This window comes from Protopterus annectens, chromosome 11.part0, assembly GCF_019279795.1.
Source record: "Protopterus annectens isolate FY-2018-M chromosome 11.part0, PAN1.0, whole genome shotgun sequence".
In the NCBI taxonomy this organism is placed as follows: domain Eukaryota; kingdom Metazoa; phylum Chordata; order Ceratodontiformes; family Protopteridae; genus Protopterus; species Protopterus annectens.
Genome location: NC_056745.1, coordinates 382,036,158 through 382,063,165, shown reverse-complemented (window position 1 = coordinate 382,063,165; position 27,008 = coordinate 382,036,158). Strand labels below are relative to the sequence as shown.

The 27,008-nt window shown below is 37.5% G+C and overlaps 1 protein-coding gene across 1 annotated transcript in view; it reads left to right on the top strand.

The window, feature by feature from the left end:
- Positions 1-27,008, top strand: part of LOC122815398 (gastrula zinc finger protein XlCGF57.1-like) — a 116,578-nt gene that overhangs the window by 43,065 nt on the left and 46,505 nt on the right. The window contains exon 2 of the mRNA XM_044087865.1: positions 15,677-15,803. Coding sequence (XP_043943800.1) covers positions 15,677-15,803 — 127 coding nt within the window. The remainder of the gene's footprint in view (positions 1-15,676; positions 15,804-27,008) is intronic.

Genomic DNA, 27,008 nt, shown 5'->3' with positions numbered 1-27,008 from the left:
AGGTTCTGAGAACACAGCAAGGCAAATCTCATCAAAACAGTACTAGTGGCCATAACCCTGGAATAAGTATCAGCTGAGTCATGCACACACTGTGTAAACAATGAGTAGTGACCTTTGCAATAGAAGAAACTAAATTTATTTATCCTCAAATAAAATGCAGATATAACATTCCTCATACTTTTACAACTAGTTAGAACACGTTTTAACATATGCGCCTGACAATTCAAAACTCTGAAAATCAAAGTTGCAGAAGCATACACTTTTTTTTATCAGTTATCTTCCCATGTTTATCAGGAAGAGTAGGATTGGAATTAATCCTACTGTTGCTAAATATTTAGTTAACTAAAGGTTATAGCTGCTGGATCAGGTTTTGGAAGAGTGTGTAAAAACTTGAAAGCTTGAGATTGAACTTTTTACATCCTATCTGCCTTTTAGGGACAACCCAACCACTGAGGATGCACAAGCCAGTGCATTTCTTTGTGCCGGTACCAAGCCCGGATAAATGGGGAGGGTTACGTCAGGAAGGGCATCCGGTGTAAAAATTCTGCCACATAACTTATGGCGCGAAAATTTCATATTTCCATACCGGATCGGTCGAGGCCCAGGTTAACAACGACCGCCACCAGTACTGTTAGCCAACAGGGTGCTGGTGGAAATTGGGCTACATTTGGCCGAAGGAGAAGAGGAGGGCGAAGGCATGCCCGAAGGCAGGAAGAGAGGAGGAAGGTTAGGAGTGTAGCAGTGAGGGTAGGAACTTTGAATGTTGGCAGTATGACTGGTATAGGAAGAGAGCTAGCTGATATGATGGAGAGAAGGTAGGTTGATATATTGTGCGTGCAAGAGACCAGATGGAAGGGAAGTAAGGCCAGGTGTTTAGGAAACAGGTTCAAATTGTTCTATCATGGTGTGGATGGCAGGAGAAATGGGGTAGGGGTTATATTAAAGGAACAATATGCCAAGAGTGTTTTAGACGTGAAGAGAGTGTCTGGCAGAGTGATGTTTATGAAGCTTGAAATTGATGGTGTAATGATGAATATTGTTAGTGTATATGCTCCACAAGTTGGGTGTGCGATGGATGAGAAAGAGAAATTTTGGAGCGAGTTGGATGAAGTTGTGGTGAGTGTACCCAAGGGTGAGAGACTAGTGATTGGAGTGGACTTTAATGGGCATGTTGGTGAAGTGAACAGAGGGGATGAGGAAGTGATGGGTAGGTATGGTGTTAAGGAGAGGAATGCAGAAAGTCAGATGATTGTGGATTTTGCGAAAAGGATGGACATGGCTGTGATGAATATGTATTTTAAGAAGAGGGAGGAGCATAGGGTGACATACAAGAGTGGAGGAAGATGCACACAGGTGGATTATATCCTATGTAGGAGGGCCAGTCTGAAGGAGATTGGAGACTGTAAAGTGGTGGCAGGGGAAAGTGTAGTTGAGCAGCATAGAATGGTAGTCTGTAGGATGACGTTGGTGATCAAGAAGAGGAGGAAGAGTGTGAAAGCAGTGCCAAGGATGAAATGGTGGAAGTTAAAAAAAAAAAGGGTGATTGTGAAGTGATGTTTAGACAGGCACTGGGAGGCAGTGGAGAGTTACCGAATAGCTGGGTAACTACAGCAGAACTAGTAAGGGAGAACTAGTAAGGGAGACTGCTAGAAATGTGCTTGGTGTGACATCTGGACAGAGGAAGGAGGACAAGGAGACCTGGTGGTGGAATGAGGAAGTACAGGAGAGTATACAGAGGAAGAGGCTGGCGAAGAAGTGGGATTGTCAAAGAGATGAAGAAAGTAGACGTGTATAAGAAGATGAGGCGCATGGCAAAGAGAGAGGTGGCGAAAGCTAAGGATAAGGCATATGGAGAGTTGTATGAGAGATTGGACACTAAAGAGGGAGAAAAGGACCTGTACCGATTGGCTAGACAGAGGGACAGAGCTGGGAAATATGTGCAGCAAGTAAGGGTGATAAAGGATAGTGAGGGAAATGTACTCACAAGAGAGAAGAGTGTGTTGAGTAGATGGAAAGAGTATTTTGAGAGGCTGATGAATGAAGAGAATGAGAGAGAGAGAAGGTTGGATGATGTGGGGATAGTGAATCAGGAAGTGAAACAGATTAGCAAGGAGGAAGTAAGGACAGCTATGAAGAGGATGAAGAATGGAAAGGCTGTTGGCCCAGATGACATCCCAATGGGAAGCATGGAGGTGCTTAGGAGAAATGGCAGTGGAATTTTTAACTAGATTGTTTAATGAAATTTTGGAAAGTCAGAGGATGCCTGAGGAGTGGAGAAAACGTGCCTTGGTACCTATCTTTAAGAATAAAGGTGATATGCAGAGCTGCAGTAACTACTGAGGGATAAAATTGATCAGTCACAGCTTGAAGTTATGGGAGAGAGTAGTAGAAGCTAGATTAAGAAGGGAGGTGATGATTAGTAATCAGTATGACATTGTGATCTGTAGTGAGAGTAGCAACCGGGTTGAGGAGACTCTGGAGAGGTGGAGATATGCTCTAGAGAGCAGAGGAATGAAGGTCAGCAGGGCTAAGACAGACTATATGTGTGTAAATGAGAGGGAGGGTAGAGGAATGGTGAGGATGCAGGGAGTAGAGTTGGTAAAGGTGGACGAGTTTAAGTACTTGGGATCAACAGTTCAGAGTAATGGTGAATGTGGAAGAGAGGTGAAGAAGAGAGTACAGGCAGGGTGGAATGGGTAGAGAAGAGTGTCAGGAGTGATTTGTGACAGACTGGTACCAGTAAGAGTGAAAGGGAAGGTCTACAAGACAGTAGTGAGACCAGCTAAGTTATATGGGTTGGAGACAGTGGCATTGACAAAAAGGCAGGAGTCAGAGCTGGATGTGGCAGAGTTAAAGATGTTAAGATTTGCACTCGGTGTGACTAGGATGGATAGGGTTAGGAATCAGTATATTAGAGGGTCAGCTCATGTTGGACAGTTTGGAGACAAAGCAAGAGAGATGAGATTGCGTTGGTTTGGACATGTGCTGAGGAGGGATGATGGGTATATTGGGAAAAAGATGCTAAGGATGGAGCTGCCAGGTAAGAGGAAAAGAGGAAGGCCTAAGATAAGGTTTATGGACGTGGTGAGAGAGGACATGCAAGCGGTTGGTGTGACGGAGCAAGATGCAGAGGATAGGAAGAAATGGAAAGAGATGATCCGTTGTGGCGACCCCTAACGGGAAAAGCCGAAAGATGATGATGATGATTATGATGATCTGCCTTTTAGGGACAGCTGGCTAACTATCAGGAAAATTACAGACAGTAACAAACAGATCCTGCAAAGCTGGCAGAACTGGAGAAATAGGTGAAGGTTCTGGAAATTCCTTCTGTAGCAGCTCATAGTGTTTTCTATGGGACTGAAAAACTCCACTGTTCTCCCACTGAAAACAGTGGCACATTCTATAAACAGTCTCAGAAAAAGAGAATTCCCCACAGGGAGAATCAGAAACTTGAGATATCTGTTAAGTCAGAATCAGAAATCTGAGGAGAAAAGCCTGTATCTGTCCCTTTACCTTCCCATCCAGATTCAGAATTTTTGATGCTTTCATGAAAAGAGTTATCCCCCTTTCTTTTACCAAAACTACTTTATAAGAAGGATCAGTAGCCTGAATTAAACCCTGAGCCCGACCCAATAATCTACTCCTGTCCAGAAAAATAGGAGGAGGAGGAGTTACATGTTTAGTTTTCTGTTTCTTTTTGATAAGAAAATGGGGCCCAATAGTGTTATTAATGGCAGCAGCAGCAGCTTCTCTAGGTATGGTCACAATATTCTGACAAAACAGGGAAGCCTTTCCTGTTCCCACTCCCACAACCAACAAGAGTGGCTTTACCTTGCCTATTGAGGGGACCCCTACAGCTGCAGAAGATGTGGCTAACACTGGTCCAAAGTGGCTGTTGGTGCTACACCAGAGGGATCTGGGGTGAAAGATGAGTGGTCTGAGATGTATCTAATAGCCACAGCAGAGTCACTCACCTGTTGCTGAGGCAAATTGCTAGCTCGCTTTGGTGGCAAAGGCTTTTTGCTGAACTTTTTCTCAAAAATGTTTTATTTTTCAAATACATTTGAATGAATCCCATAGTATTTATATATAACATCTTAAATAACTATGTACACTAAGATCTGTTATAGTGTCAGGCTAAAGTAGGTAATGTATACATTTCCTTAAAGTATGTCCAATCCATTATCTAAGTGTCTGATCAATTACTGAACAATTACTATAGTGTTCTTGGTTCAATCAACAATAAGAACTTTCCCCAAGGGTTGTTGATAAATGGCCTTGGATAAATTCTTAGTTCTTTAATTTTAATTTCCAATAATGCTGCGGTCTTCCAAAGTTGGTATTGTGTTTGTATTCCATCTTCTTGTTGTACACGTCCTTGAAATTGCAAGTATAGTCCATACTAGATACATGTTTGACCTATTCAAATGAGGACCTTTGTTCACATTTAATAATAATACAAGAGCTTTAGTTAAATAAAGTGATTCATTAAATAAAGCTTGTAGAACGTTATTAATACCATTCCAGAATAGCTTAAGTTTAACACAATCAAAGAAAATGTGGTTCCAGTCTGCACTGTGTACTTGCACACATCCCCAACATATTCCTTTTATGGAAGAACTAATTTTACCAATTCAGTCTGGGGTTAAGAATGCTCTGTGCAAGCATTTCCAGTTAAAAATTTCCAGTATTGTGTAAAGGATGTATATTTTATCGATAATATATTTGTTTTAATATCTTCAGTTAACTGTATTGAGTGTCCTTTTGTAATATATTTGTTTTAATATCTTCAGTTAACTGTATTGAGTGTCCTTTTGTTATATAGTTCCAATATGAGGTTTTGGATGTTTTTTTTTTATAGTTTATCAATATTTTGTAAAATTTTGAAATACTGTTTCCCATATCAAAGTCGTTATATATGATTTCATATATGTATTTCGTAAATTTAGGTATTTCTTTAAATGAAGAATTGTTAAGTATTCTACTTAAATCTTGCGAATATGACCGAATACTCTGTAAAGTTAGCCAGTCCTGTTCTGGAATTTTGTATGTTGTTTTTATTACTTGCATATCTAAAACTTTTATTTTTTTGATACATTGGAGCCAACAAACAAATCCTTTCTGTTCCCAGGAATTAATAATTTGTCTATATATTTTATGTGGAAAGGTCTTTCTGACTATAAATGGTGTTAAAAGATCAAACCAGATTTTAATCTATATTTGCATTAATAATTTTCCTAAATGAGTCATTGTAATTAATCAAAGAAGTTTTAGTGGGCTTAGTTATGTTATATTGCATGCTAATACATAATATGTGCCATAGCAAATTGTTTATATCTGTTGGAAATTTTTTTTGTAAATCAAATTCATTTATTTATATTACAGTTAGTAATTCTTTCCAATTTGCAGAGTAATTTGGATTTATCCAATCTGAGATTGTTTTATATATTAATGCTTTTATATACGTTTCTGTATCAGGAAAGTTTAATCCTCCCGGTTTCCATTGTCTGATATGATGTATTAAAGCTATTCTGTTTCTTTTGGGAAACCATAACATTTTTATTAGGCATGAGTTTATTTCTTTAAATATATTTCTTTCTGGCAATAGTTGTATTGCCAAAGCTATATACAGGATCTTGGGTAGTAAAACCATTTTTATTAACTGTAGTCTATCTTCAAATGTTAACATTATTTTGTTCCACTTTTCCACAGAGGTTTTAATTGTATTGATGATGTTGTTGTAGTTTTTTGAGACTAATTCAATATTATCCTTGCATAACTCAATTCCTAGATATTTTACGGTAGATTCTTGTTTCCCTAGGATGTGATCCCCCTTAGTCTGCAGTTCTTTTTTTATGTAAAAATAAAAATTTTGATTTTGATTTATTGAAATGGAGTCCTGAAGTCATGTAACATTGGTCAATTCTTCTTCTTCTTCTTTCGGCTTTTCCCGGTTAGGGGTCGCCACAGCAGATGTAACATTGGTCAATTAATATATCTAATTCTTCTTGTGCCTCTTTTTTGTATTAGATAATGTTAGTAATATGTCATCAACAAATAGCATTACTTTAGAATTGGATTGTTCATAAACATCTATTCCTTTGATTTTTATATTGTTACGAACTGAATTTGCCAATATTTCAATAGCCAGAGCAAATGGAATCGGTGGCATGGCTTTTGTTTTTCAGCCAAAATATTCAAACATTACAACATAAAACAAAAAGGAATAACAACTTCCTACAATTATCACATAAAAAAACTTGCAGAAACAAAAACTAATAGTCTCACCATTCCTGAGGCTACAGGGAAAAAAGACACAAAATTGACTCTTCTGTCAGAAATTATATAGTACACCTAATTCAGAATAAAGTAAAGTTATTTTCCTCGGTGAAGAAAAGTGAAATAAAAAGCTTGTTTTATATCATCATTTATATGTCGCTTGATTTGTGTAGGTAGGATAACCTTACTTGTTGAAGGGTTTGTGAAACTCTGAACTATGTACAATTTACACTATTTACAATGTTGGATGCCATCAAAAAAAAAAAAAAGAATCGGTGACATGGGACATCCTTGTTTAGTTCTTTTTTTATATGTATAGATTCAGAGGTAAAAGGACCTAACTTGACATACACTAAATTATTTGTGTGTGTATATATATATATATATACATATATATATATATATATATATATATATATATATATATATATATATATATATATATATATATATGTATATATTCTTTAGGAGATGAACAAAGGATGCAGAAAATTCAAATAGCATTAGGATTTTGAATAAATAGTCCCAATTTAGGGAATCGAAGGCTTTCTCTATATCTAAGCCAATTATGAATGTTTCTTTATTTTCTTTATTAACATAATCTATAAAAGAAATTATCATTTTAATATTGTCATGTGTGTGTCTATGATATATAAATCCAGTTTGATCATTATTTATTGTTTTGGATAGTGGTATTTTTATTCTGTTAGTTAATATTGTCATAAATATCTTATAGTCGTTATTTAATAATGATATAGGTCTATAAGAGGTACACAGGTTTGGGGATTTGTTTTCCTTTAGGATTGGTGTGATTAAGGAATATCTCCAAGAGGGTGGTATTAATGCTTGTGACTGAATTTCTAATAGAGTTTTATGGAAGAGGGATAGTCTTTGAAGAAAACGTTTACATATTTCCATAATTATGCCATCTATACCTGGAGCTTTATTATTTTTGCCCTCTTTTATTGTATCTGTACCTTCGTAGGATATGGGTTCTTGCAGATCTAGTTTTAATTTTTCTGGTATTTTTTATATTAGAACATTTTTCATCTAGATTTAATTGATTGATATGTATATTTTCTTTTTGAAAATGTTCCATATAGTGATTTCTATAGGCATCAAGAATGTCACCTATATCAGAGACATTTTTACCTTTCTTTTCATGGAAAATACTTTCAATGTTATAGCTTTTGATGTATTTTGATTCTTGTGGATAGATTATGTAGATATTTGGGAGAAGTGGCCAAGGTATTATTTTTTAGTTTTTCTAAAGCTAAACTAGTTTTATGTGTTAGAATTTTGTTGTATTTATTGTTTAATACTTCTACTTTATTTTTCATCTCCAAATGATTTTGATTGTTTTCAGCTTTTACTGACAAAAGTTTGTATTGTAGATCTAATAATTCTGAACCCCAGTCTCTGATTTTTTTTATACTAAGTTAGGATTTTACCATATATGTAAGCTTTTAATGAGTCCCATGTCATTATTTTATTTATTTCTGTGGTCTTAGAAGAACTGTAATTCAGATAATAACCAGGGTTTGAACTCTTTATTTGTATTTATATATGCTTGAATTCTGGAGTTAAAGATTAATGGTTTGTACCTATTTTGAAGTTTTAGTAGCAATGAATTGTGGTCTGAAAAGGGGCAGAGAGTGATTGAGAAATTAATGATTTTAGAGTGTAAGTCATGGGCAGCAAACATTTTATCTATTTTAGTTTGAGTGTTAAATCTGTGATCTTGATGAGAAAACAAAGCTATATCTTCTTTAAATTTGAAAGTATCTACAAGATGAAATGATTCTACCCACTTGTTTAAAGCTTTTGGTACAGCAGATGTACACATTGGTCTTTTATTTGTAGTTTCAGAAATATCAAATATATAGTTAAAAATCTCCTCTTAATATTAAGTTGCCTTTATAATTATTGGAAATGAAATCCAAGTGTTTAACAGTTCCTGTTCCAATGCCTGGGAACCAGTATATATTGGCTAGGGTACATATTCTGTTATTATATTTAACTATTACTAATGCCATAAGTCCTTCTTTATCTTCATACTTATAAATGATTTCTGGGTTAATCCCATTTGTTTTCCATAAAATTGTTGCCCCTTTTGTCTTTGTCTTATAAGTGGATTGCGCCAATATTATATATTCTTTAGGATTCCATTTGTTTTGAAATGAGTTTCTTGAAGGAAGACTACTTGTGCTTTGTTCAGTTTTAAATATTTCAGTAGATTTGATATCTTGCTAGGATTGTTTAAGCCATTGGTATTTAAAGATAATAAAGTTAAATCCATCTTAGGTTATTTAGACTGTATTTTTTGTTTTATTGTGACTATTAAACATTTTTCTCTGATAACTATGAAGTATATGTTTGAGCTTTTAAAGTAAATTATCAGTTTTATACTTTGAGTGTTTACCAGTAAAGTAATGTTTTGGTCAGGCATACTAAAAATGTTTTTGTGAAATAAATTTAAATGAATTAATTTTAACATAACTAAGATCTGCACTAGCCATGGAATGAAAATCATTTCTAATCTGATGGATAAACCTAAGTCCATCAGATTATCACTCATACCTTGACAATCCAGAACATCTGAGCTCCATAAATTGAATTATCATATGGAGAATATTTGTAATAGGAATAAGCGATATTTCTATTATTTTGAACAGATATAGTACTGTTATAGATTAGACAGAATTCTAATACAATATAAATGTCTACCTATTGTGTAAGCAATTAATATTTACATGAAAGATAGATGACAAACAATTCAGTCATAGTAAAGTAGGATGTATCATATATAAAACCTCAATAAAAGATTATACCACACAGTTATTTAACATATTCACCCTTATTAATGAAGACTTTCAAAACTTATTACTTAATATAATTAGATTGTAATAATATTTATACCTAATGTTTATAATACAGTGTATTTTACTGGATATATCAGAAGTTGTATTTCATTGTTTGCCAGCATTTAAGTAATCACTTTGTTGCTAACTTACTTAAAGCATCAAGTTTGTTTTATGTGAACATTGATGAAAATTAGTGCATTTTAATTATCAGTGCATCCCTCTTCCCCCATTTCCTACACATAAAGATTTTCATTTCTTATAAAATAAGTGAAAGTATAGGTTAAAAACAACAAATTCACTTATTGTGATTAATGATTACAAGTTCCCTTTCCATATTCATAAACTGCCATTTTGTGGCATATACTAAAAGTTTTTAGATTTAAATGGAAATATTCTATTTTGTATAATTAGCAAAAGTTAAACTGAGTGATTATTGTCAATTTAATTCTATTTGTTCAAAATGTGATTGTTACATTCTGTGACATTCCTAGTTCAAGCTTCTATTGTTTCCCTTGAACAACTTTCAGTTTGAGGTCATCTGTAAACCATTAGTTACCTTGGTAACAGCTTAAGTATTATGTATGGTCAAGATGGGTTACAAAACCGCAATTCAGGTTAAAGCAATTATATGACTTGTTATGCACATTTACTTATATGAGAAAATTATCATGTTTCCCCTTGATGTTAAATATAGTGTATGTCATTTATGACAAGTTAAAACAGTAGTGTTGTTATACACAAGCCCATGTTATTAAACTGAGTGTCTATTTAATACTATTTGTTCAGAATATGATTGTTACATTCTGTGACATTTCAGGTTCAGGCTTCTATTGTTTCTCTTGAACAACTTTGTCAGTTTGATGCCATGTGTAAAACATTAGTTACCTTGGTAACCGCTTAAGTATTATATATGGTCAAGATGGGTTACAAAAATTACAATTCAAGTTAAAGCAATTACATGACTTGTTATGCACATTCACTTATATAAGAAAATCATCACGCTTCCCCTTGATGTTCAATGTAGTGTATGTCATTTATGACAAGTTAAGACAGTCTTATTATATACAAGCCCGTGTTATTAAACCCTGTCTTTAATATCTAAATTCAGCAGACTGTTTCATCTTATATGACAATTGTATATTTTATGGCTAGATTTACTAAAATCATACATTACATAACTATTGTGTGTTTTTTTTTTTTTTTTTGTCTGTTGCTTAGTTATTTGAGAGACCACAAGCTGTAATGCTTATTCTTATTATTAGCTCCTTCCAAGCATGTTTATACAGTCCATAGACTTAAATTATGAGACCCTTCTAGTTTCTTATTTGTTATAAGCATATTTCCATCCTTACATACACACATATCAGTACTTCAAGCATGGGCAGCAATGCCTATCCAGTTTTGCCAGAATACCATTCACTAGTCGATGTGGTGTGTTTCCAGGCTGTTCTTAAAATATCCAAACCAGTATTTGTCCTGTTCCATTTTACCAGCCTGTTCCTTGCAGTGGCCACTCTGCCAGTGAACCACTCAACACACCTTCCATTCCCACAGATATTTCCATGGAGGAAATCTGATGACTCTAGCACTTCCAGGCAACCCCAAACACCCCTAGAGTCAGCTATCCTCATATGCTCAACACAGCTCTCCGCCCAGACCACTGCAAAGGGTACTGCACAAGACCAAGTGCTCTTAGTCTTTCACAATAACTCAGACTTCCACTCTTATGTAAGTCCTTAATGTGTTTGGACCAAAATACATTTTAAATATAAAAATACGCTGTTGTTTTTTTTTTTTGTTTTGTTTTTTGTTTTTTATCAAGAATCAACTTAATGAGCTAAACAAAGTTTTGGGGGACGATCAATATGTATACATGTAGTTTAAAATGGCCCTTTTATTATGTATATATATATTTTTTTAAAAAACAAAAACTTCATTACCAAGAATAGTCTCAGAGGCTCCATTATCATCATTCTGTCTCTGTTACCGTAGCAACCTGGGAGCATCTGTTTCTGTTACTGTGTCTGTGTACTGCATACCAGAAGCTCGCGATGCACCTGAAGCAAAGCTTCACTTCACTGCAACTTCAAGTCTAAATTTCCTCCCTTTCAGCGAGACAGCAGCCAGGAAAAGAACAGAGAGCAAACAAATCAAAAAAAAAAAAAAAACTCCCAACAAGCTGCCACAACAAGCAATAACACATTCTTCCAGCCTTCCTACCTCTCACTCCGCAGCTGTGTAAACAAACTGTTCTCTGCCAAAATATCCCAAATCACAGTTTTATCCACCTCCTTCCCCTGAATCCATGCTAAAACCCCAAATGTCTCGTCCTAATACTCAAGGATCAGTAAACCTCAATCACAAGCCGCAACCCACAGCTTCCCAGAGATGGAAACGGCAACATACAACATCTGCCAGACACAGCTGCATCCATGCACACCATGTCAAGCTTAATCAAACTGCACTCAAAGCTATACCTGCCATAATTGATATCAACTATGTTTAGGCAGAATAATAATGACATTTGTACTAAAAGCTTGCTACTATTACTTTACCAGGATATACATGACACTTCTAAATCATACTTTAACTAAAGAAGGCATTAGTCTCCATGACAGCATTTTTTTAAAAAACATTCTACTGTTATGGCTATTATATATGATGTTGATTTGTTACATTTGAGTCTGAACTCTGATGAATGTTACCTTGTTGAATTAGTTAATAAATTACTTAAATTATTATAAGTAAAATCAATGAAAAATGAACAAGATTAAGTATTCATTGAGTTCAAGTAGGGGAATAGAAACTTCTATGCTTGTATTATACGTCGCTTTGTTTGGCTTATATATAATGTAAATAGTAACCCTTCTTGACCTACCTTTGTTTGTGAAGAATTATTGGACTCTTTGAACATTCTGAATGAATCATTACTGTTTCTCAGTTGTTTAAGTAACCCTCTCTCTTTTTTTTTTTAAATAAAAACAGATGGCAAGTGATGTACCATATTTGATGATACTTTGAGAGATGTAGTTGAAAGTTATTTTTTGGAACAGCTATCTTGGAATCAGTTTTTTGTTTCTTCTTTCTAGCATCAGTCCAAGGATTTGTTTCTCTTATTCTTTTAAGAGTAGGGACCATCCATTCCATTTCTTCTGGGATAGACAATATGTTGTTGTTTTTGATGAATATAGTAGCTTATTCTAAGTCATTAAAGGTTCTCATCTCATTGGCAGAAAGTACTTTTATCTTGGCTGGAAAGGTCAGCTGTGCTTTAATGTTGTTTTGCTTTAACAGTTTTATTATTGGCCAGACTTTTTTCCTTTGTTCTAGTATTCTGGTAGAATAATCATTGTAAAACCTTATCAGGCTTTGATTATATTTTAAGGGTGCTTTTCTCCAAACAGATTTTAATATTAGTTCATTGTCAAGAAATGAAAGAAATGTTATAACTATGGATTTAGGTGGAGTATTTGTTGAGTTAGAAGCAGGTTTCCTCAGTGCTCTATGCGCCCTTTCAATTTCAAATGAAAGTCCTTCTTTCAAGTCTAAAAATTCAGGAATCCAGGTTAAGTATGAAATAATATCTTCTCCTTCAGTGTTTTCAGGCAGACCAAAGATCCTTATGTTGTTTCTCCTTTCCCTGTTTTCTAAGTCATCTATTTTGTTAAGCAGCCATGTATTCTGTTTAAGCAGAAATTCTTTTTGGAATGATTTCTCTTTGAGTCTCCCTTCAATGTCATTTAGAGAAGTCTCTATATTTGTTATTTTTGTATGGTGTTGCTGTAATAGTCCTTAAGAGTATCAGTCTGTTTTTGAGAATTGTATTTGAGGTTGTCTAAGTCATTTTTAAAGCCATCCATCTTCAAAGATAGTTCCTGTAAGGTAGATGTAATCAATTGCAGTTCCTTTTTCAAAGCAACATCTGGATGAGAATTCCTTGAGTTGTTCATATTTAATGACTCAGTATATATCTCTAAATTACCTGACAGGACAATTTTTGTACATCTCCATAAAATTGATATTTATGTAGTTTAGTAGTTTATCTATAGACTTCTGATGTTTTAAACTTGAAAATAATAATATTTTCCTATATTATTGTACTAGTTTATGAAGCTCTCAATTCACTGCTCTCTGCTGGCCAGCTAGGCTCCACCCCCTTAACTCCTTTTGTTCTAGCTGGAAGAAGGACTTACCATGCGACCAACAGTTTGTTCCATGGTCAAGCCAAATGGTGCTTTTTTTCCAAGGAAAACAAGCAGCAAAAACTGGTAAACATTTAGTCTTTAAAAGTCACTTTTTTCACACAAAAACACAGTAAAAAGCGTTTATTAAAACACTTTGCCAGCCCAACACAATTTCTGCACAGAAAAATGCGTTTTTCAAATACTTTAAACAACTACAATACAAAGCCAATACAGTCTTCCTCTTTACCAACTTAAAAAATCAGACTTAACCAAATACAACAAAATAGCCCATGTTACAGCAAACCTTCCCCACCAAACCCATTATTGTACTGCTCTACATAAATTAAATTGGCTCGAGTTGTCAAACCTTCATCTCTACCAACTTAAATTCACACACAATATCATCTTCCATCCTGACAGTTGCCCATCCCTCAAGGAACTTGTTGTTCCATACTCATGCCCACAGAGTCTAAGATCTGCAGACAGAAACTTTCTCACAGTTAACAAAGCTAACAACACTCACAGTAAGGCCCTATTCTTAAATCATATAGCCAAATTATGGAACTCTCTACCCCACGCTCTCCAAAACACACCTGAATCTACCAGTTTTAAACAACTACTATTTGAACATCTATCCAAGAACTGGCATTGCTCCTGTGCCAAACCTGACTGACAAGATATCTATAACTCTCTCAACACACTCTCTACTCCTTATCTCATTTTCTATTATTTAATATGTACACACTAGCTTTATTTTTCTCAGTGGTCTTCACTGAAATGCTTGTGTTTTACTTTTTGAACCTGTATCTACTAGAAAACTGTATTGAATACTACTTTGTATAGACTAACTAGATGATGTGCAGTCTGCATCTTACTGTATGTATACTATTGTACTATCTAATTATTACATATTGCGTATATTTCTGTGGAGCTTTTCTTTCCTCCCTGGGCCTCCACTGAAAATGGGCTTCTGGCCCAGTCGGACTTTCCCTCTAAACAAGTATAAATAAATAAATTGTAACACTCCTAGCTTTAAAATAGCAAACATTTTTTTTAAAATGAAGTTTTCCCTCGAAGGGAACCTATCGGCGCATTAAAAGGATAGCACAAGCCATCCGTTTATCTTCAAAAGCTTCAGACGAGTGTACTCTTCAGTGGCAGGAAAGCTCTGAAGGGCTTGGCTTCCAAACCTGTCTTGCTATTCACCTCAGCTGGAGATGTCTGACAGTTTTGAGTAGAAGGAGTCCTGAAGCTTTGGAAGCTGGCCAGCTGTTATATCCTTGCTAAGGCTACTGCAGTATTGAGCAATATGATGAACATCTGAGAGAGCTCAGTTAACTTTTTCACTATGTTCTACATTATTACTGACAGAACTATTAGATCTGTCTGTCTGCTTCTATCCCAGTTCATTTTGTCTTTATGTATACATTAGAGAAAATTAATAATTTTCTCTGCTGGGTGACAGGGACATAGTCATGTAGGTAATGTTCCGCAAGTGTTTTTTTTCTTAAGTTTTAGTGTTTGTGCTACAGATGAGTACCATTCTGACCACATGATATGATTGATAATTCTTCTGCAGGGCTCTGGCTTGACTAGTGTGGTTGCATAATTTCTCTGTACTGCTACTCAAGAAACATTTGGTGAGTGATGATTTTGCAGAAAGCGAGGGATGAGATGATACATGTTGGCGAGGAGTTGCTGAGGGATAAGAAGATGAGTTATGTGCCAAAAGAGCAGAATAAGGCTGGTTATTGAGAGCAATTGCTGGAAACCTGGGGGCAGTGAATAACAGTGAGAATAGGACTGACGCAGTTTTGTATAATGTTGAAGCAAATACATTTTGCCGAAAACAATTTTATTGGTTAAAAAATATTTAGGGTAAACCAAGAATGTTAAGTACATATTTTCAGGTGCCATAAATACATGGGTGTACTGTGACATGGTTACCAGTAGCGTTTCTGGGTGGGAAACTAAGTGTAAAGTTTTCTTTGAGTATCATAATCCCGTAAATCGCCTGTGTAGTTAACAAATATGTGCAAATGTTTTCTAAAAACCTTATTCTAAAATCGTGTGCTGACAAAGCTGCTATCCATGTTGATTTGGAAGTTTTGTTTAGAACGGAAGAAATTAACTTCACTGGTCATGTTACCTATGAGTTATCACCTCTGATAACTATAAGATTGTCCCCCCTTAGAATAAAAGGATGAACAGATGTGTCCTCAACTCAAAGGTTTAGATGATTTTTGTAGTTTAGAAGCATGTTATGGTTGTGTTGAATTGTTGCAAAGTTTCAGATGCATATTTGCAGTGATATGAAAACAAAATTAAACAAATTCCACGTAATTTCAGATACCAGAAAACTTCAAAGATGTTGCTGTTGATTTTTCAAGGGAAGAGTGGAATACACTGACCAAAGAAGAGAAAGATTTACACAGAGACGTAATGGTGGAAAATTATATGCACATGATTACAGTAGGTAAGGAAGATTCTATCAGTGGTGGCTTCTGTACTGGTTTTGACCACTTATTTTAATATATAAGGTCTGAAAATGCTACTGTGTTTAGGAAAGATACATACTCATTTAAGGAGGATGCTGCATAATTGTTAATATGTTTAAAAAAAACAGAAGCATTGTATAAAGTATACTGACCTTATGCTGGCAGTAATGAGGCTGATGTTCTAATACAAATTAGATTCTGCATTGCAGGATATTGTCATCTACTACTTTTCCAGTAGATAAAAATTCTGACTCCGTTCATGCAGACTTGCATATCTGTCTCTTCTCCATAGGTGCTTCACAGCTCTATTAGAGTAAAGATGTTGGGCCTCCAGCTGCAGACAGGCAGTGATAAAGGGTAGGACCATCTGTTTTCTGTGGCATCCTAGTGACTGAAGGCAGGAGCATTTGGGCCATGTAGGTAGCCATTGCTGAAGACAGCACCAGCTGTGCTATGCAGACAGCTACTGTCTGGTAGCAGAACCAGCTATGCCATGTGTTGGGGGTTGATATAGTGGTTATGGTGTTTACTTCACAGACACATTGTACAAGGTTTGATTCTCACCTTTGAAAGGGAAACTTGGCTAGGCTTAAAATGACCACAAGGGCAACTAGCCAAGTACTTGCCTATGAACCTGTGAATCTATGCAGATATCGAGTGTCCATGCTGACAGCCATTGCCAAAGGGCAGGATCATCTATGCCATGCAGGCAACTCTTTCAAAGGATAGAACCAGCTATAATGCAGACAGCTGGGGACCAAGGACAGGACCATCTGTGCCATGCATACAGGCAATGACCAAGAGTAGGACAGTGCCAATAATAAAGATAACTAGGTAGGCTGAACCATTTCACGTGCATGAGTGACCATTGGCATCTCTCTGTTTCTCACTCACACACACACACACACACACACACACACACACACACACACACACACACACACACACACACACACTATCCACGACAGTTATCTTCTAGTCATCAAAAAGGTCCCTGATGACCTTTGTCCATCTTACAAGGATGAGCACCACTGCCAATAGTAGTCACACAAGTTATGTGCTGCAAACCTGTCTACATGACAACCCTCTCTTGATTTTCCATTATAGTTAATTTAAAATGTATTGTATTGAATCACAAAGTTGTTGTGCATGCTAACCAATATGCTGATTGCTGGATGATGAAGGTTAACACTGGATGGCACAGTTGACTGACATGACTGGTATTATATCTTCAGGTTAAGTACATGCCATAAAAAGTACAGTTTTGGTTGAGTTAATTATGTCATATATATATAAGTAGAGCATTTGTAGTCTGCATGAGTTTAAGTCACTATGGTTTCAAAAACTAGCAAGCTCTGTAATGTTTTCACCTTGTGTCTGTACTTTTTTAGCTGCGTGATGTTTGATTCACCTACATTTGCATTTTCTGGGTATATGTCAGTGCACTTTTCAGGGGTGGGAGTCCACTGTGCACCCTGATTAATTGTGCATGCATTAACAAAAAGTAAAAAAAAAGGGTGTCCATTACAGAGTGGTACAACATGAACGCTGAATGCAGGCAGCAGATGTTTAAGGGTATTCTGACCTGTCAGAAGGCTTTGACAGGAATGATGCATCTGACAATTTATATGCATATAACTCAGTAGTTCCCAGTTAAAGTCTGAGGCAAAGAGGACTGCTATTGCTAAGGCTGCCAAAATTTCAGTGGGGCTTTCCAGTTTGAGAGCTGATTCAGTAGGTACCTCTGAGGTGTCTGTTGCAGAATCATCAATGGAGCATAGTTATGTTCTTTAGGGATGCTCCTTTGTAAGTGCACAGACACACACACACACACACACACACACACACACACACACACACACACACACACACACACACACACACATATGCTGGCACACGTGTGCACACATGCAAGCAGCCACACACTCACACACATGCGCTCGCTCACATGCGCACACAAATACACACACGTATGCATATATGCAGACAGAGAAATGATTGCAAGCAGCAACACACACACTTATACACACACACACACACACAATGTAAGCAGACACATTCATGCACACAAGTGGACACACAAACACAAGCAAACATGCAAACGGGCACATACTGAAGCCGTCACAAACACAGAGACATGTGCAGACACACATACACGTAAGCAGACACATGTACATGCAGATACACATTCACAAGCAGACAAGCTTGCGCAAGCAGACCAGCACAAGCAGAAGCACTGGTTTGGCTATGTTGTGGACTTGCAGTTTACTGTGCTGGACTTATCCATGAACTCTGACATGCCCCCCGATATGTATAATATTATCCACCCTCATCTCTCACTTACTTTAAACACAGATGGAGGTGTAGGGTTAAAGTGACAGAAGCACAATGGGGTAAGTGTTTAGAAGTAGACAGAAGGTTAAAAGAGAATTCAGTACATAGAAAAACAGACAAGGTGACCCAGCCGTGGCTGGGTGGTCTTATTCTGCAATGCAAAGATTATGGGTAAAAAGGCGGGGGGGCATATGGGGAGATTGGACATAGCTGGTATCACAGAAACATGGGGCAGTGACATGTAGGAGGGTGGGGCATGTTGGCCTCTGGATGTAAGCTGTTCAGAAATTACAGAGAAGGGAGAGAGAGGATGAATGGCAGTATGCATTAAGGAGGGCAACAGTTATGAGGTCAGAGAAGAGGAAAGGCACTAAAGTTGGAGTGGATCAGAAGCTAGATTATGTGCCATGGAAGTTAAGGAAGAGGAAGGGAGAGAGCTGGAAGACTGAAAATGTCATCCCACAGACACAGAAAGGAGGAGGATGATAGTGAAGCAAAAAGTAAAGGAGTGGGGTAAATGGAGGACGATAATACTTATGGTGAATGGAATCTCGCAGAAGCAAAATAAGAGATTCTGAGCTTCTTATTAAAGAGGCCAATAGAGAACAAGAGGTAATTGAGGTCTTAGACCATGAATGGTTCACCTAGTTGGTTCAGAGCTGTACCAGAAATGCTGAACAAGTGAGCAGAAAGGTGGTGTTTGATGTTCATTGCAAGTGATGCAAAGTACTGCAACTTAGGCCACAACAGTCTGATGCAATGCGTCGTCTGTTGTGAATGGACTGATAGAAAAAAGCAGGACAGTGATCTGGTGTGTTGATCATACCTGGAGTGGATCATCAAAATCAGAGTGATATGGCTGTCGCAACAGCATACAGAATGCTGATATGTACCCTCAGTAGATAGAGTTCACATGCAAAGAGATAATGCTGTGTTTTCCTAGACGGCTGTACTTGGACTATATCTTGAATACTAAATGCATTTATGGGGGACCATGTAAGAAAAAAAGTGTCAGGCAGCTTGAAAGATTCCAGGGGAAAGCTACCACAAAAAATTTATGGGGTGAAAGGGAAGGGGTATGACCAAAGGCTAGAGCAGCCAAATCTTTCATCATTTGAAGAGGCACATGAGGCACATGAGGCACATGAGGCACGTGAAGCACATGAGACATGAGACCAATGCACAAAAACATGCCAGGGATGTGTGAAGGGTAATTTTGAACAAAAAAGGACAGAGGGAAAAGAAGGGTGCAGGCAGCAGATTGAAGGGATTGACTACTTCTGGATCTCTGAAAGTACTACTTCACAAAGATGGTTCCGTATCAGTGGAATGCACTGATGGAGTGGATAAGAGTGAAATAGTGCACCAAGACATTCAAGAGGGCATAGGACAGTTGGAAAAAAATGTTAAGGGGAAGGTCAGGATGTAGGGGAGGCAGAATGTTAAATGCACTTAAAATGAAAAGTTAATAGACTTTTATTGTCTCCTTCCAAGTAGATGTAAGGCAGTACTTGTGTAACATGTAGTACAAACTGTGAGTTACAACATATGAAATGAATTCTTGGCACTGTGGGTGATAAATAGCTGACTGTCGATAGTCTTTTGGTAGCTGACACATTCCCCGAGTTTGAATGAGGCAATAGTTATTGTCTTGTAGAATCTTACAAATGTGGCTCAGATGCGGTATAGTTTACATAGAAGCAGTGCACCATTGCAGAGATGTTCCTGCATGAGACATGGTAGTGGTGGATTATTTCAGTAGACAGGTACTGTTGTTCATAGCATGGAAATATAGCTAAGGCTTTATGTGACAGCAAGGAAGTCATAATACAGGTCACAGTAAATTTGTTACAGCTATGTCTCAGTCTTCATTTCTTTGGTGATACCATACTTAGTAATGTCATGCATAGGTTTATAGATAGATACTAGGCAATCAGTCCAGTTGCCCATTTGCAGCATATTCATTTGGAATTCCCATTATTTGCTCTGCCTATTCATAAGAGAGCGGGGGACAAGACCAGGGGTAAATTTACAAATCCCCATCCACCAGAGTTAGTGAAATTATTTCTTTGATATGTAGGGGATCTTTGCGACAACACTTATTAGGGCTCAAAACCCTCTACTAACACCTAAATAAAACATGCTGGAGGGACAGATTTATTAGCCAGTACTTTTCTCCATCTCTCAAACAAATTGCCTTTGCATGTTAACATGGCACCCTCATATTTTCCAAGAAGAACTTGAAATTTATCCCTGGCCAGATAAGTTTTGTCCTCCTGAAAGTAGAAGCTATATTTTGGGGTGGGTATTAGCACAGAGCAGATAGTCTCTCAACTTACTTGCCTTGTAACTCTTGTTATCCTAAATATTGATCTCCTCAACAGGTTCTGTGTATGTTATGTCAAAATCTCTAGTGGGTGTTTGTGGTGCTGCAAGTTTTTCGAATGTGTAGGAGATCCAGCAGGACTGGGTTGTTTACTGTCTTTTAAGCCAGAAGGCTGTATGAGAGAGAGAGAGAGTAGTGAGGTAGAGCTTTTCGTCACTCATATTGCTTAAGAGACTCTTACCAGAGAGTTTCTTTGTGCAGAAACAACGATATTTTTCAAGTTGGATGATGTACATACAAGTGCATGACAAAGGTGACACTATATTCCAGTATGGGCCTAATTAGGGAAGAGTATAGTTAAACAATGATGCTTTTTGACCTATATATTATGTATTTTGTAATTAGCTGGGCTAAGTAAAAAGATTTCTCGGTGATGGTCAGCGCATGGTAGTCAAAGGAGATTTCATTGTCCATGAATGTGAATGTGGTTCTAATGACAGTCACTCTTTTGGATGGAATGTGATTCATGTGGTAGATATTGTGGTGGTTTTGTTTACCAAAGAGTACAGTACTACATTTCTTTGCATTTAGCTTTACTCCATGGTCCTTTTACCATGTCTTTGTGAGGATTAGGTGATTTAGGAAGATGTGGCTGCATTCTGGAGAGCTGCTGGAATCATTGACTTTGCAGTCATCCACAAACTTAATTAGCCAGGGGCTCTTAATTTCAGTTTTGACATCAGTGATATAGATGCCAGAGAGTAGTGGTTTTAACAAATCTGCGGCCGGGGTATGGCAAACGGTGCAGCTATCTGGAGCTTTTAGAGGAGTGTGGCATTTGATCCCTGCAAGTCATCTGCCCAATCATTTTTGTTTTATGGCAGAATCTGTAGTGCTTTAAGCCTCAGCAACTGAGGACTTTTTTATGTTATTCAGCTGTTTTTGAGGGGGATGATGATAGGGGGATTGCCCAGGACTGCAGCTGACCTTCCTACAGCTCTGGGTCCCAGTACAGAATGCTGTGGGATGTCACCGGTGATGAGTCTTAGAAGTATTCCATCAGCCCTGAATGAATGGATTCTGTCTGTAAGCAAAGTTGTGTTTTGTAGGGAATTAAATTCAACTGGATCATTTTTTCTATCATACCAGTGTGTGTGAAATATCATTAAAGGGGTGCAGCAAATCCAAGTAGGGAGTCTGTCCTCTCAAAGACATCCACTAGGTTAAATAGGTATACTCCAACTTTCACAAAACCAAATGGCTTTAGGTCAAGGGCTTCTAAGTTACCAATATTCTTGTTTATGAGTTCAATGATCATGTGTTACATTGTTTTGAAAATGATTCTGTAAAGGCTCATGGGGCTGTAGTTTGCAGTATTACTTGTAAGATTGCATTTTTGGAGGTGTGTGAAGGTTTCCAGCCTAGCTAGACAGAATTTTGTAAATAAATCTGTCATTTGTAAATATTAATATAATGCACGGGCTTGGTTTAGAAATGTAAAGAGAACTATATGTTATGATTAAACTATATGTTTTACTGATCTTCTAAAATGTAACCACAGTGCACTTTGCTGGAAGAAAACTGATAAGTCAAGTATTGTATGATTGTTTGATCTCAAGCTCAGAGACAGGATGTCTGAGCCAGGAAATTATTTCTGTTGTCTTGATTTAAGAGGTAATTACTAAGATTTTACATGTAAAATGTCTTTTATTGCTGTGGTTTCCTGGTAGCTGCAAGATCAAAAAAATGTTAAAATTTTAAGTTCTGTGAGCCTGGGAAATTAAACCAGAGAAGTGTTAAGAATGATGTAATGTGAAATGACTCAGCAATACTGTGTTATCAATTTAAGGCTTTCTCAGAGAGAGAGAGAGAATTGAACATTTTGCATTTTGTCTGAAGAACATCTACTCACCAGCTTTCTCTGTAAGTAAGGTATTTATTTAGAACAGTGATTTCTCTTAGAGTTAGATAGCAATTTAGCCAGATTAGTCTAGCTGTTTTTGTATATTTGTCAGACTATCCTACAATATTATTTTAAAGTTTCCTGTGATTTCTGAATGCTTGATTAGCACTGTGATTGATGAGATTTGTCTTGTGTTTTTATTAAATATTTTAAACCTTTCAACTGTGGCTGTTTTTGTGTAGAGATAATTTAAGCTCTTGGAGAGTACTTGCATGTATTTGGTGATACTGTCCAAGCCACTCCAATAGTCTTGCTGTTCGTCACACTTAACTATTTGGATAACAGTAATATTACACAGTGAAATTGGTCACCCTTTGGGAAGGGCCTTATTAGTAGATGATGAGTAGTTGGTGGCAGTGATTACTACCTTGTAGTCTGGCAGGAGGGGGAATAGCTGGAGAACCTGTGCCAACCTTCCCCAGGAGTGTCTTTGTGTTTGTATATAAACCAAATCTCAAAGTGTGTGTGTGTGTGTGTGTGTGTGTGTGTGTGTGTGTGTGTGTGTGTGTGTGTGTGTGTGTGTGTGTGTGTGTCAGCTACTTGAGCAGGGACATGAAGCACTGGTTGGACAGTGAGGGTACTGGAGGTTTTGGCTTGACTACTCGGCTGAGATCTGAACCCTATAGCTGTGCCAGTGGGGAGTCTTATTGGGGATCTGGAGAGAAAGGGAGAAACCATCCCCAGACGGACTGTGATCTCTGTGTGCTCTTAAGGTAAATTGTACTTTACTGTGTGTGTACTTGTTAACCCCCCCCCCAATGTGCACGCCCCTCACTGCTGCTAGTGGTGAGGATTGAGGCTCCTTGATTACTGGGCCAGTGCACGCAATTCACAAGGTGTGCAACATCTTTTCTCTAGGCCTCAGATACATATCCAGTGAAGATGCTAAGACTGAATACATTTGTGTGGAAGTCAGTGTTTCATACTAACATGAAAACTGTCTGGGATTTTATCGATTATCCATAGAGCTGGTGTTGGTAGCTTTGGAGAGAGGGCTTTTAAGTCTTGTTCAGAAGTAATTGTAAGAGTAGGTTGCTGACTGGATGGTGTGAGGATAAATGGGGGGAGGGGAGACTGAGCTAAATTTCTTTCTTAGTATAAACCTATGAACCTATATAGTAAATAAATTAATCTCCAACTAACATACCCCTGACATAACTCTTAGGTCCCTCTTTACTAACATATACCCCACCATATAGGCGTCCAAAGAACTCTGGAACAAAACTGGGTTAGGCTGCACAGCTAGGCTTGTAAAGATCCTGGTAGTCATTAGCCTAGTGTAAACCTGTGAACCTCTACAGTATACATGCTAATTCTTTGGGGTGGATTATGACATTGGATATGAGATCAGTGCAATGCTGAAAATTATTTCTAAGGTTAATATGGTGGTTAAAATGTTTTGTGTTTGTCCTTGGATGGTGCAGCAATGTTTGTCATTTTTTTCCCTTGTGGGTTTTGATCCATCACCTTCATTCCTTATTTAGTCTGATGACTTCTATCACTGGAATTTAAGTTTATTGTTTAGGGCCAAAAGTTTTTTTTCCCCCCTCTTGTTGTAGAGTTTATTGAAACTGACATTCCACTATAGGGGCTTGTTTTTAAAGTTGTCATTGTATTTCAGGCAGATAGGAACACATCCTTTGGATAAATTTGGGTTAGAGTAGAAATCGTTGGAATAGATGGTTGTTTTAGCTATGGTGTCCTCTTTACTTGGAGAGCACTTAACTTTCTCACTTAACCTCTCACAAGTGGTTTCTATAACTTTTAACAATAAGTTGTTTTTCTGCCTGGTTGCATGTTGCAGAGTGATGGAGCACTTACTACAAACCAGGTTACTGGGGTTCACTCAGCACCCTCAGCATTGCAGGAGCTGGACAGGGAGGACGACTTAGCATGCTTACCTCTCTTGGGGGGAGGGGGAGTTGCATGCATTTGGAGGCATGTAGAGTTAGTGCACTTTCCCTGGTAGAGACCAGAGAAACCGATTTTTAAACTTTCTAGAGAGGGTTGGGGCTGCTTAGAGGGAACATCCATTGTAGAAGTGAGGGGACAGCCTCAGCAGTCTACCCAGTGCACACCAACCCACCCCAACACTTCGCCAAGTCCATGTAGGCGGCTAGAGAATAGAGTAAAAAAAGGAAGCCACACATGGTGGCTGCCTAAATGGTGGCTTCTCCCAGCCAACTCTTACCCCAGTGATGGAAATTTAATGAGTCTATTGAATGTAAGGGGGTTGATGATTGGCAGGCATGAGTGTAAAAAAAAAAACAGAAAAAAAAGAGGCAATAAGGAATGAAGCCCTTCATGCACTGCTTCAATGTGTCTAATGCTAGAAGGCTGGTAACAGAAGGGTTTCAAGCAGACTGCAGTCCAATGGTATCCAGTAATCTAATAGGAAAATTAATATAATTAGGTTCTGAGTAATTTTCTAAGATACAGTAGTAGCAGATTAAATTAACAGACAGTGCAAAATACAGCTACAGTAGTTTGACCTTAATGTGAAAATTTAGTACAGTAAATGTGAAAATGTAGTGCAGTGGCACATTAACAAAAACTAAAAACTTATCCTTAACCCAAAGAAAACCAAACTCCTCCTTTTTCTTCCAAAATCTTTATCCCATCTTAAAACTTCTTTCAGTCTCTCTTCTTTTGACAACACCAATTTTTATGCAGACTCCACAAAACTTCTAGAAATCACAATCGATGACCAACTGAAATTTGACCATCACATCCTACAGTCCATCAAAATGACCAATCAAAAACTAGGTTTGCTATATAGACACAAAAAATTCTTAAATAACACCGCAAAGACCTCACTTGCCCAAGCCTATCTCCTCCCCTGCATACTTTATAAATGCTTCATACCTCAAACCTTGAACAAACTCCCATCTAACATACGACATATCCAATCTTCACTCTTCTTCAAAAAAGAATTGAAAAAATACCTAGCCAACTCTCCCTCCTGGAACTGCCACCACCTCACCTAATCTCCCACTACCACACCAGAACTATTCCCTTCATATATTATATATACTTACAGTCCTGTGGTTCCATAGCTGCACCACTGAGTACTCTTAAAAACTAAACTTTCCTCCCAACTTTGCCCCTCTTTATTACTTCTTATTTCCCTGGCCACCCCAACTCTTTCCTCATTTCATTCTCTCCACTCTAACTTTACCACCTTTTCTTCCACTCCACCCACTATAACTGACACAACTGCCATTCTTTGATATTCTTTGTCTCTTCAATTATTTCTTCACTTTTCTCTACACTCCACTTACTATTCTTCTGTTTTGACCTCTATCATTTGTTGTTGTACATGCACAAAATCCATACTTTCAATGATTTCTACAAAGTTTTAATGTTGTTACTCACATGTCTCTTTATCTTGTCCTTTTTAATGTTCTTAAACTTGCAGTGTCATTTGGTATGGTTATGATATGAGTGTTATTTTTTGGCATCTTTTTAATCTTGTGTTTTGTGGAGCTTTTCTCCTCAGATCTCCACTGAAAATGGGTCCCCAGCCTAGTGGACTAATCTGGTTAATAAAGGACAAATAAATAAATAAATAAATAAATAAAAGTAAAAATGAAAATCGACAACCACTTTTAAATTTTTCAATACAGTATGACTACACAGTCCTCAATACAGTATGACTGCACAGTCCTCACAAATGGTTTTAGTATAGTTTGGTGAAAAAAAAAAGTAGGCTGTAGGCATCGGAGCCCCTAAGCTTAAGTATACTAAAGAGGCCTGTGGTTAAAGGCACAGGTACCACAAAAAGTTAGCAGCAAAGTGTGTAAGTGAGAAATAGCCGTGGTAGAAACCTTGTTATTATGCCTGACCCGCCTTCTACTACTCAAAACACCAGCCTCTTGACATGTAGTAGTGGGGCCTATGGCCTGACTACCAAATTCAGATATGGTCCCACAGATGGCAGGGATACCCCAAAGTTATTAGGAAATTTCCTACACTTGATCCCACCCCTACAGTTAATTTAGATCCTTCCATAATGGTTCCATTTTGCTCCACCTAATTTTCACTACCTCAGCCAATCTCCAAGGGGACTTTGTCCAGGTTGTGGGAAATGGGAATGAGCCACTCACCCACTCTCCCTGTTCATTAGACTTCAACCAGTGACGCATTTTCATTAGTCGTGGGGGAGTTCCAGGCTTTAAGGCGCAATGTTACCAAAGCCCACCATGTCTTAGTCCTGAACTTCATGCCCATAGGAACCCATGTGAGATCCCATACACACTAAGTTTTACTTTTTTGGCCTCACCAAACCCTTTACTGCTCCATCTGACCATACCTCAGATTGAGAGTAGTTGTCAGTCACTCAGAATGTCTGAGGATATTCTCTTAGCACCATGCCATCAACACTATTGTCACCGCATTTCCTGAGGTAAAATCTCATTGGGCATTCAGGTTTTTTCACAGTGTGTCTAGTTCAGGCTTTCATAAGTTTCCCACTGGGCATTTTTCCGAGCCCCCATTATTTAGACTAGCTATGCTGTGATAACTAGTAAATCTCATTGATATCTTAACTACTCCTCAGGG